The sequence below is a fragment of the Micromesistius poutassou genome (assembly GCF_964030765.1).
Source record: "Micromesistius poutassou genome assembly, chromosome: 1".
Taxonomy (NCBI): domain Eukaryota; kingdom Metazoa; phylum Chordata; class Actinopteri; order Gadiformes; family Gadidae; genus Micromesistius; species Micromesistius poutassou.
In genome coordinates, this window is record NC_140271.1 from 10,559,682 (window position 1) to 10,572,901 (window position 13,220).

General features: G+C 41.6%; 1 protein-coding gene across 2 annotated transcripts in view; it reads right to left on the reverse strand.

The window, feature by feature from the left end:
• Nucleotides 1-6,803, reverse strand: part of LOC311340695 (protein kinase C beta type) — a 98,618-nt gene extending 91,815 nt beyond the window's left edge. For both annotated transcript variants that reach the window (XM_084465572.1, XM_084465571.1), the window contains exons 1-2: nt 6,338-6,803; nt 5,040-5,071 (exon numbers count right to left, since the gene is read on the reverse strand). In XM_084465572.1, the coding sequence (XP_084321698.1) occupies nt 5,040-5,071; nt 6,338-6,510 (205 nt within the window). In that variant the 5' untranslated portion in view covers nt 6,511-6,803. The remainder of the gene's footprint in view (nt 1-5,039; nt 5,072-6,337) is intronic.
• Nucleotides 6,804-13,220: the final 6,417 nt, after the last annotated feature.

Consider the following 13,220-nt stretch of genomic DNA (forward strand, 5'->3'; position numbering starts at 1 on the left):
TGCCCTCATCATATAGGCAGACACACCCTACAAGGCAACTAACCAAAAACAGTAGTTTAAAGGCCCCTCTAGCACAAGCCAATGCATTGCATAATGTGCAAACCGTAATATGCAAATCAACACAAACAGAGCCCAGGAGGCTTCTTGCTAAAGGTGTTACTTTTTGAGTTTGCTCTTTCCAGAGAATCCAATTAAATCAATAAATCAAACAAAAAAAGTTACAAAAAGTGAAAAAAATAAATATACAGTATGTATATACATATACGTATGTATTATGTGTATGTATGTATCTCTATGTATATATGTATGTAATTATCTTTGCATATACAATATGCATGTATATATATGTATATATGAAGGTATCTATGTACATATTTTGTATAGTTTGTGTACATATGTATCTATGTATTTTGGTACATAGATGTTTCTTTTTATATATGTAGGTAACTATGTAGATATGTATGTATCTATATATATATATGCATATGTACGTGTCTATGTATATATGTATGTACATATATACATACATCTGTGTATGTGTATATGCTGCGGTGAAATCCCACCACAGAGACACACGGGAAAATGAATATTTGGTTTATTTAGTTTGTCCTCTGCTTGTATAATCTTAGTTTATGACAAATCCATACCCACACACACCACCGGCACAAACTCCTCGAACATTCATACGCTCATCACCTCTTTGAACGCATACACACACCCACACACCCACTCAAACACACACACACACACACACACACACACACAAAACAGGTTTACCAGTGCTCACTGGTCCACAAAAGCCATGCCCAAGGGTTTATACAGATAGGTCAACATCGAATGGTTGAACCGCACCAGTGATTTGTGCAGAAAGTACATGGGGGTGCACCTCTACAGCCAGCCGGACCGGTCTGGGAACGTTATATTTCCTAAGGAGGTTTGTGTTCTATGCAGGACAACGCTGCAGTTCACGGTCCCACCGGTCCGTGGTCGCAAGCAGAGGTCTTCAGGGGTCCATCCGAACCCCATGGACCCAGAGACCCGACCCGGGACACATACGGTTCACCTTTCGTTACGGTCGCGGTCGGGGAGGGACCCGAGTGTTTACGACTCGAATGGATCCGAGAAGAGCCGTGATCGGCGCGGATCACCAGAGGCATGGGAGTGCTGTGTAACTCGTGTGATGATGATGATGAGGCTGACCAGGGATCAGATTATATGAGACGGGAAATAAGGCGATAAGACCACAAGAGAGCGAGATAAGTGAAAAAAACTTTGTGCGGGGGAAAGACGCACGGTAAAGATAGATTACGGGTGGCCGACTGTTAAGATTCAACTCATATAATATAAGATTCAAAGATAAGAAGATTAAAGATTAAGATCTCCTTTTAATCGGCTACCCTAAGTTGTATCCGAAATGATCAACACTTATAGCACTAGAAAGGCATTGTGAGCACCATTTTAATAATGGTCTGTAAGATCCACTCTGACACTGGTCAGGCAGAGGAGCAGGGGAGCAGAGATCCCGCTAGTGAGCCGTTCTGGCTGGGTTCCCCACAGAACGAGCCCGGCGGGGTCTTTCTCCCTCCTGCCATCAGACCTGACATGTCTCCTTGGACCAGCCACCTCCCCTCCTTTTCACACAGTCTGCTTGCTATATCCAAGTCGCAGATAGCAAACTGATCGCTCTTATGAGTTGGGTGTATGTATGTAATGATAAGAACACGGGCCATGCCCTTGTTTTTAATTCATAAGATCAAGATTCACAAGATCAATACATTCATAAGATCGGTCCAATTATTTACCTAGTTTAACTCCCTAGAACCTTTAGGATCACTGGTCATTTTTTAAGATTGTGAATATTCCAGGTGTGCATATTTTTAGTATGTGCACTTGGTTTCTGTTGTCTACTAAGGGTTTATTGTTTTTCTTGTCTTTCTTGATGTGATAAGAAATTGTAATTTGACCTTGAGAATAATTAAAGTATGCATAACACACACAGACAAACGCACGCACACATACACAAAGATACCCACATTCGTGTGTTGTACAAGATGGTTAGAAAAAGAAAAATATGAGGAAGAGGAAGAAGAAAAGGTGATATTAAGACGCCCAGCGTTGGGGCCGAGACCCACAGCATACTTTAGAGTTCATGAGAGTGACACCAAAATGTCCTTGTTGAAAACTTTCGGCACATTTTTATTTTACTTTACAGCACCCTTATTTAAACTGCTCCAATCCAAGATAAAAGACCGACCTGATCAACCGAGGAAACAACCAAATAGATGACAAATGTGTACTTCCAAGGCCAACCACAAAAATGTAAGCTACTAGACTTGCTACAAAGTCTTGTGATAACGTCCATGTGTAACATACTATTACAAGGAATATCAATCAGTAACATACATTTACCTCATTGCATTTACTTAAAAATAAGAAATAGTAACAACCCACACATTATACCAGAGTTATTGTATTTTGAAAGTTTTACTCTGGACTGGAGTAAAAGTGTTTACTTTAGTTAGTTTGTCCAGGGGGGCTGCTTGCCTCCTGTAGAGGAGGTTAAAATGACAAACACTAGCGAACGGAACCACACAGCAACTAGTCGCACTCTTGCTTAACAACATGCCCAGTGCCTTCAGCGGGGGCATGTCCCGGCGAAGGCATGTCCCGGCTGAATTTTGACAGCTTTGGCTGTTGGTCGAATTGAGTAAGAGCTGTTATTGAGTTGGCCAGCTTATGGATGACTATGGCATTTCAAACAAATAACTCAAACTATAGCTCTTAAATCTTCCCTACAGCAAGTTTAATCTTTTAAAGGTACAATATGTAACAAATGCACTGTACTCAATTATAAAATGACCATATGTTTTCAGAGATTGAGGAAACATGCTCAGCCATAATACTGGCTTCTTCGACGGAAATGCTACAGCCAGTATATTCTATTATGAATGTTTGCTTTTGTTTTGGCCTGTGTGTTATACTATTCTCCTAGTACCCCAGTTTGCCAGCTATGATAAAAAATTGGCAAACAAACACAGCGTTCTGCAACCATGGAAGCAAGCAAACTAACTTCATCAGCTGAGATCGTACTCGATTCTAAACTAAAAAAAACTAAAAGCCAAACTAAACAGCCTTGTCCTCTTTATAAGATCCTCCGTGGACAGAGCCGTGGGGTTGCATTTGAAAGAACAAGACAGCTTGAAGCCCAGGAGTAGTTTAAAAATGAAATGGGCTCGTTTAGCTGGTTTATCATTTGAAAAGATTATATAAATTGCAACAGTATACATTAACTGATGAACTTACAGTGTTGGACTCATCATCAATTGTCATTGTCCGAAAAGAATATGCAAATAATGCGAATAAAATGTTGTGCATGGCTTGCCTTACGCTCATGCTCGTTCAGTGTCCCCAACCTGGCAACGCTCATGAGCTTAGAGTTTGTTACAATGTTACATATTGTACCTTTAATATAGTCAAAGTGAAGCAAAAGTGATTCACAAAATGCTTCCAATTCCTTAGACCACTTGGTCATTCTTTTATTTTAACAAAACCATATAATTCAATACACACCTAATTCCTAGTTAATGTTGCTGCAGGTCAGACACCAAAACAACGTCCCCTCTCTCTGTCTGATCCCTCCCTTCCTACAAGATGTGTTGCATTTTATGAACCTTTGATTGACAGGCAAGACTGATTCCTCAAACCAATCTGGGAAGAGACGGTCTGATGGTCATACTAGAACCGGGTGTGATCTCAATTGTGCTCATACGGAGACGGGCGCAGTCTACTGGAAACAGAGCTGACTGATGGCTACTGTCACGGCCGCTGCCGAACAGCATATCCGACAGCTCATAGAAGTGGCCCGCTTGGGCACAAGCGCAGAAGTTTCTCTTTCCCGCATTGACAAGCTCAAATGACGTCATTTGCCACAATATGCTTCATCTTTGAAACAGTGGTGCTCTAAGACTCTCCGGCTGTATTCCCTCGAGAGCATCAGGGAAAGTCTCACAACTCGCTGCAAGTCAAAATGACTAGTTTGTAGGTCTGATGCTAATCTACTTTTGTGTCAAAGTTGAGTTCTTAGCCGTTATTTGTATCCTGACCTCAGGAAAAGACAATTTTTTTGTATTTCAGAGAAGTCAAGTAAGCATATCTGCCAGAAGTCAAGCTGCCATGCATCTCCTGTTCTTTGTATGTGGGTTCTACTGTCAAACCTTACAGCTTTTCTATTAAATTACACTCCAATTAGTTTATCTCTTAAACCTCCCCTCCGGCACCTTTCATCTTTTATATACTCCCAATAAAGCAAACATTGTTTACAAAAAATGCTTACTTTAGACCACTGTCATCTTATTGAAAAGACTATATAATATAATATATTATATAGATATAATCCTAGGTCTGTTGGTCCGGAAACACATGTTGTTTACCTTGAAACGTAAACATTTGTCAGTTTTAAGGTGACTCAATAAAATATCTTTATAAAATGTCTCTCAGCACAGCATTGAGCTTAACACTGAGTGTGACGATCAGATGGTTTTAGCCATCCTGTTTTCCGCCATACTTCATATTATACATTATAGAAGAAGGAGTTGGAGATGCAGGGGATCTAAAGATATTATTGGTATTACTTCCTTTTTTGGGGGGGGTTTGGGGTTTATTTAGCAATACAGACCTGATGGGAGTAGGAGGTAACAGAGAGACAGAGAGAGAGAGAGAGACAGAGAGAGAGAGAGAGAGAGAGAGAGAGAGAGAGAGAGAGAGAGAAGAGAGAGAGAGAGAGAACAAGAACGATATGACACAGGAAGCAGAGACTGTTACATGACTTGGGTGAGCTACTTTTTGACTGTGTGTGTGGGTGATAGAGGGTGTGTGTGTGTGTGTGTGCCTTCACACTGCATGCCCATAGAGACTATCTGAGTGAGTTACACGCTAGTGCGTGTATTTTGTTGCAAGCCACATGAAATATAAATAGGACGTCTGTGTCTGTGTGTATGAGGGAGACGGAGAGACGGAGCAAGAACCAGGCAGACACCTACCTTGACACTGGAATCCCTGCTTGCCAAAACCCCTGTGGAAAAAACAGAACAGGTTGAACATAATATGCCACAGATATACAGATATGTTTGTTTGTTTGTGTATATGTGTGTATGTGTGTATGTGTGTGTGTGTGTGTGTGTGTGTGTGTGTGTGTGTATATGTTTGTGAGTGTGTCTCAACAGGTTGAACATAATAGCTACAGATATACAAACAAATTTGTATTTGTGTGTGTGTGTGTGTGTGTGTGTGTTGGTGTGTGTGTGTGTGTGTGTGTGTGTGTGTGTGTGTGTTGGTGTGTGGGTTGGTGTGTGTGTGTGTGTGTGTGTGTGTGTGTGTGTGTGTGTGTGTGTGTGTGTGTGTGTGTGTAGGATTTGCAGTGTGCAGTCAAAGCTTGCAAGCCTAACGCAACAAAGTATTTGAGTTTAAGGCAACAACGTATTCAAAGGTATACCAAAACAGATGTGTATGTGCCTACAGTACACATACCAACACAGGCAGCCTGGACAATATGCCAATGCATGGAGTCTGGCACACAGAGATACTTTTGCTCATATGGACTTCGAGGCACAGAAATAGAATAATCCACCTGGATCATCATAATCTGATTGATCTGATGGTTTACGTCCTTGCCATTGGCAAGACAGACAAATAATTAGAATGATCGGATGGATTAACTGAACAGACTAACAGACTAAAGAGGTGAAGCAGGCGAGGGGAAATAATGGTGTGTGACGTGTGTGACTTGTATTAACAGCCTGAAAGGTCCAGCCCTACACATAAGACAGCTGTGAGGAGGACACATACCCAAGGATCCTACCGAGGTCAAACCATTTGACCATGCATAAATTAAAAAGCGCGTCGCGGGACGTGAATAATGGCCGATGAGGGAATATAATGGAACCTAGATAATAATAGGGGCCCCGATCGGCCAAATTAGGCCAACCGACTCATCTCAATTAAAAAAACGATTTACATTCTTTTAGCACCGCGGGGTAAATAAGGTGCGACAAAGACAATGACGTCCGAGGAATTTGAAAATATCCTTTCTTTAAATTACAATCAATCAATCAATCAATCAATATCAATCAATCTCTCTCTCTCTCTCTCTCTCTCTCTCTCTCTCTCTCTCTCTCTCTCTCTCTCTCTCTCTCTCTCTCTCGCTCTCTCTCTTTGAGGCAAACAACACTAAAAAAACACCCCATCATTTAAAAATTTCGCTTGGGCACAAGGTGCACTTCTGCAAGTAACGCTCTGACAGACAGCAGTGGGAGTCAGTAGGGCGGCCGCTCCTCCTCACCAGATGAAGTCCGTGCAGTGGCTGCAGAAAGTGGGCTGCTTGAAGAAGCGCGCGATGAACTTGTGGTCCTTCACCTCATGCACGTTCTTCTGGCGGAGGGCCCCTTGCCGGGCGAAGCCCTTGGGCGGGCTAGGTCCGTCTTCCCCGTCGCTGTTCGCCGCCGAGTCTGCCATTCTTTCTTCCACTTTATCACTCTCTCTCTCTCTCTCTCTCTCTCTCTCTCTCTCTCTCTCTCTCTCTCTCTTTCTTTCTCTCCCTCTCACACACACGCTGAGAGACACTCTATCCTTCAGCGGCACTATCGATATCCCCGCGTTTTCTCCCCTTTTGAAACAAACGATATACCGCGAAACGAAAAAACACTCAGCGCGGTTTTGGTACTCAGGCGAGAGGAAAGTTGTCTCTGTTGCCTGTCGGTGGGTGAAAAAAACGGTCTAAAAGACGACAATCTAGCGGTCTTATCTCGCTCCCTCTCTGATGTTGTGCGGCAGTCAGTTGCGCTCCGAGCCTCGCGCTGCTCTCACTTCGCTTCCTTCTCGCGCGCGCCTCGACTGCTTGGTGCAACTAGTGCGAGAGGAGAGGGGGGGGGGGATTGGGGGGCGGTGGAGGTATGGCAGATAACGCAGATGCTGGTCTCTGTGACGTTTGGCGTGATTAACACACGCCTCCATCGTTTGCTGCACATAACGAGCATCGTGTTTTTTTGTCGTCCTTTTAAAAAAATAATTTACCCTGATTGCACCTGCGAGTTGATTTAACTTTCGCGGTGTGATGATTCAGAAGGTGGTCTTAAAACCCACATATTTACTTTACATATTCACTTAGTATGTATGTTCAAAGCTGTGGTTTTGCACGTTTAAACTATCCAATAGGAAGCGTTGACACATCGGACTGTACATCTATAATTAGGTATTCTAGCGTAGGACTATGTAACGGGTCCATACACATATACACTTAACCTGATTACCAATTGGTAATTGGCGCACACACACACACACACACACACACACACAAATATACATACACACACACACACACACACACACACACACACACAAATATACATACACACATACAGGCATACACAATCTCGCACGCTTACTGGAGGCAGGAAAAAACGAGTGACCTAGATGTGGTTTGATTTGGCGGAAGGACAGAAAGTGTGTGTGTGTGTGTGTGTGTGTGTGTGTGTGTGTGTGTGTGTGTGTGTGTTTGTGTTCAAAGGGTTCATCAGTGCCATCATGGTAGAAAGCCTACAGCCTTAACCTGCAGTTACATCCAAGCCCCTATCTGCATCCTCATACATACACACACACACACACACACACACACACACACACACAATGACCAAGATGAAACCACACTGATATTTGGCTTATCTTTGTTTGTTTTATGGGTTTTTCGTGGGTAACGTTTCCTCAAGTATGGCACAATTTGTTTCAGTGTGTTGCTTCAAGGTATGGATTGTACCTCTGTTGAAGATTTTACCTCAGAATTGTCATTGCATGGATTCATTTGAAATAGTGGAAATTGCTACTGAAATCCAACCCAAATTGCACTGCTAAATGGAGCAAAGATACAAGCAAAGACTTGCAAAGTAGACCTCCCTCATATTTGAATGTTGAACACCTCAACATATTTTGCTTATTGTGTCTCCTTCTCTTGTGGTCACAAGGTATAATAACAGACTCTGGCTGTTATTAAACCGTTTTTTGTGCTCGCAAATAAAAGCCAGCATATGTGCATATCTTCGTGGCTGTCATTTTGTCTAGATATAACGGGGGTTTTGATGAGGTCATAGAAGATGATCAGGTGGGTTCACTTGATGGTGGTTGTTCTCCTTGAACCCATCTGGGGGCACGGCTCCCCCTAGCCACCGTGCTGTGGAGTGTGTCCATCTCGCTCGTTAATTCTCCTGCTCTTATGTATCAGCTCCTCTTGTTCTTGAGGGCCATCATTCTGAAGATGTCAAAGAAGGACAGTGCTACATCACATGACCCCGGCGACCGACAGACCAAGGTGATCTCCAGCCTTAGCGACGGAATAGGGGGTTTGTTTATGTCGTCCAAAACGACCCATATAAAGGCTTGAGTCCCCTATCAACTGTTTGAAGAAACAGCAATATGTCACGTCTGTCAAGGTTCTGTGTTGCCAAAACACAATGGGTGACATTTGTTTTATTCTCAGTGGAAAAGGCTTCATTTAAAGATAGTTTCAGTATTAAGATTAGATACAACTTTATTAAGATGCGTTTAGATAACATTTCTAGCAGTAAATGTGAATTCTACTTTTGTAAACTTCAGTCAGTGAACGTATATGATGTTTAAGATGTTAGGTAATGCCACGTATTCTGCCGTTGCCATGGTGATTCATATGGACGCTGCTGTCCCTGAACGCTCTCATCTTGCATGTTGTTTGAATCAATATCTTTGTGTTGTGTAGTCATCTGAGCGGTTGTGTTCACTGCCATTTTATGTAACCGATGATGTTCTTTCAAATGAAAAAAAATGTGAGTGACTCAGGGATGACATTTATTCTTCTCGACTAGGCCGACATGTTTTTGTGGCGCACAACGGAAATCTATGTCCGCTTTGCTCCCAACGAAAAATCCACTCCAAAGGTTAATTATATATATATATACATTTTGTGCTGCAGGATAATCATGACAAATTAATCCGGCTTTTCGTTTTTTTGAAGGGTTAATGCATCAATAAAGTAAAAGGAAGACGAAAAAGTATTTTCAAAAGACTATTAAGATTATGAACCGACAGGAAGTGATGCCAACACACCATTCACAGGGGGTGCAGAATGACTTGGATGTAAGACAGAGACATCTGGTCTCTTTTATTTGAATCAGGGCATTAAAGTTGACAACTAACTAAAAGTAGATAATTTCCTATACATCCAGCCCTACAGGAAGTGATGTAATTAGTAGGTCACCTGAGCAAGAGACTTGGGTTCTCTTTCATATGAAAGAGGGCCTCAACGGGGAACAGGAAGTACTACAGGAAGTAAGTAAAAAGCCTCAGGCTCCATCTCGTGAGTTCTTATACCGCAGCCCACTTCTGAGGTTTTGGGCTAGATTTCTTCCCAGTCCTACACCGATCCAACACGCATATCTGAGAATTAGCCCTTTATCTCATAAAAAAATGATGAGCGAAATGCACAGGAACCTTTTTATTATCTCATATGGGGCATTAGACTGGGTAGCCCCAGCCCGTCCTGCCGGTGATTTGATTTCGACCTGCAGAAGAAGGTCTGGAGAAGAGCAATACGTTTCTTTCTGCTTCCAATACGTTTTTCTGGGAGCAGATCACCAAGCTGGTTTCTCCCCCTGGCGCGCTATTGGCTGGTTTAACACAATGACGACAGGGAACCGAAGGCAATTAGCAAATTGTGCGTAGAGTCGTTTGAACTACGTCTGTTGATCACGCCGCTTGTGCTGAAGAAAATGACAGCAGCCTCCCCAGACCAACGTGCAATCTATGATTGAGCTTGGTCTGACAATAGTCAGGCTAATGGGGCATGGCACACTGCCATTTTGACCCCATACATGAAAAAGTTGTCCACAGGCGAGCGGCCTTTACATGCCTTAAAGCACGGGTTCTCTATTCTCTATCCCAGCAGAAATGGGGAACTTGAAACCAACACCGTTTTATGCCTAATTACTCTAAGGTTGAAGCTCTTTTTGAGCTCTTTTAAGATTGGTAGAAATGCCAAAATTCACATGGTGCATTTGATGATGCTCTTTGAATCACTTACAAGCCCCATAAATTGAATCTCGTATATTGTAGCAAAGTTATGTTGAGCAGCAATGGAGATGCGGGGTGACAGAGCCATTAAAAAGTAAAGGGGCTTATCGGGTGGATATTCTACTCCAACAGAAATATTTCTAAATGCAGAGTAGGGCACAGATTCTAGAGATCTGATATTGCTCTTCAAACAGGGTGCAGGTAGACTCCATCTCAACGTAGCTCTCCACCTCCTAGCCTATTATTTCACCATTTACCGAACAATATATCTAAAATAAATGGTGGTTGCTTGCTATTATCAAAAGTAGTCCCGGCGGATTAACAGATTACTTGCAAATTACTTTTAAGACGTGTTAGTCTGGAAAACACGTCTATTCAAGCTTATGTTGCCTTTAGGCAAAGTCAATCTGATCCATTTTGTTTTGGCAAGACAGACCCTTGGCATAAGTGACGTATTGCTGTGTCTTCAAACAGTCGACAGGGGGCTAAAACGTTTATATGGGTCGTTTTGGACGACAAATACAAACAATCTATTCCATTCCCTGTTGCTACAACCTGATTTCTCAAGACACACACACACTTGCACATATGAAAACACACACACATACTAATTGACTTTTGAAGGTGCTGTAGGTAAGGTTTGAGGGTATTAAATAGAGCAAGCAGAAAATAACATGAGAAAGATTTGGATAATAAATACCCCAGGTAGATGTCCGCTCCCTCTCTGCTCACTCTCTGCTATGTGTCTAACACACACCTGTCTCTCTTGACCACCAACAACCACCAAACAAAATACCCTTTATTCAAATAATGACAATGAGCATACGATAAGATATATCTTTATTTATCACAGATGGGAAAAGCAGGGGTATATAGTATATACTCTCAAGAAAAATACTAAAATAATTTGTTAATACATAGTTATGACAATAGTTATGACAATTGCAAGAAAACATAACTTATATTATATTAAGTATAGCCTTGTTGTAGCATATCATTGAGTAAAATTAGTACATGTTAAGTTAGTCAATCAAGTACAAATTGCAGTAATTACTTATATTTCGCCATGTTTCTTTACAAAGAGATGCATTTGTTACATTAACATTTGCAAGCAACTAACTACAACACGCAAGTGGAAAACTTCCAAATATCAACATCAGAGATAAGGAACTTGACGTTGTGTGGAGTATTGAAGGACAGCATTGAGTGGAGAGTGCTGGTGTGTCAGTGATGGAGATTAAAAGCCATTCGTGAAGCACAGGTTGTGCTGTGTCCAAGCACATGGATGAGGAGGGGACAAAAGCTACTTGAGGATGATGTTCCTACTGTATTTATGATAATTTATGAAAACGTAATATATGTATCATGTGCTACTGTCTGATCCTTCACAATTGAATGCAGATTTCTCATGGATATCTGATCCCACATAAATAAACTTCCTAGAATTATTCAAGCATTTCATTATCAAGCCTGGAAGTCTGCTGCAAAGCTTAAAACACACTCCTTCTGGTTTTCATGTCTCAAAACAAACAGAGCATTGTTCTGCATCCATGTGTCACATTGATGGTGAATCACATCTGAGAGACCCAGTTTCAGACTTACGAAGACACGTAAAGATATCCTCTTTACACATTAATGCATGGTGGGTCGTTGTCATTATGCACGGTGGATTGAAGAACATTTACATTCCATTTAAAAAATCGATCTATACATACTATACCTATTTACATACATAAAGATATCTACAAATACATATAGACGATGGCTTTTATAAAATGCAATTCATGTTATGATTTTATTATGAGGGTTAAAGTTTTGCAAATTATTTGCAATTAATCCAATTCAGTGGTAACAAATAGAAATGTTTTTGTATACAGAAAAGTTAAACCTGTCACTGGTTGTATTCAATCAGTCTCTTTCACTTCCTCTTTTCGCAAAATACTTCTTGAAAAACTTAGTTTAAATACATGTATGTGATATAGTAAGTACTAAATTGTCAACACACACAAACAGCAAACAAAGCAGGCCAATGGGCTTTTGTTACTGAATATCTAATTCATATTATGTTTCTTTGAACAAATGTTTAAAGAAAGTCTGGGCTATCAGATCGTGTTTGTATATATATATTGTACCTACCCTGTAATTAAAGCCTGCATACCCTGTATTTACCCTGTAACCAGGCTGTAGTGGTAAAAAGAGAGGTGGATAAACAATGAATTCTGTAATCAAGGTAAGGTGAACCATGACATACCGGTAAACAATGTGAACTGTAATTACAGTAGAATTCTGAACATTCCACAATGCCTTTCAATGGGAGAAGAATACTATTAAAAGTTGAATATTATAAAAACGAACAAGCTTGCCCACAAATAATATAATAAGAATAATCACAACACCGCCCGGGAGCGCCCCCCTTTTTCCACTTGATGTGCTGGCTTGCAGGTGCGTGACCGTGTGTCAGTGGCTGCTCTACGCTTCACCAGCCAAGACTTTACATATTCCTTTGGGTTCCCCTTGGACAATGGAGGGCCATTCAGACTAACAAACATTAATGACGACACAGTCTTCACCAGCACACTACACCTCAGCGGATTGATGATAATATTCATTCAACTGAACCCTTGTTCGCATTCTGCACTGCCCAAGGGTATGAGGCTGAGAATATTAATGATTGGGGACCAGTCTCCAGGTATTATACTGGAGTCCTCTTTGTAGTCCCTGAAGCCCTCAAGCACTCTTCTTGGGTCAAGCCTGAACTGTTGTGAACCAGTTGTTTGAAACAAACATCCCCATAACGCCCCTGGATTAAGGAATGTATCCAACAAGTCTGTACGCTGAGCTTTGTTCTCGGCTGATGCACTTGGATGTCTGCTTGAGCCAGTGCTAAACCACCTGTCCTCTGGATTCCCAATGAGTGAATGAAGGAATGTTGTTCATCTACCTGCCTTATCCTCATGCTGGTTGTTAAGGAGATACCACAAAACTTGAGTCTCTCAGCAGCTGTAAGGGCTTCCCGCCTCATTGAAGAAATTAGTCTAATGGTTCTTCACATAAGCTTGTTTGCTTTTGTGAGTGTCTGTCCTCTTTCTTGCAAGATGAGTAAAAGGTGTGTGTTTTCCTCTAATGGATCA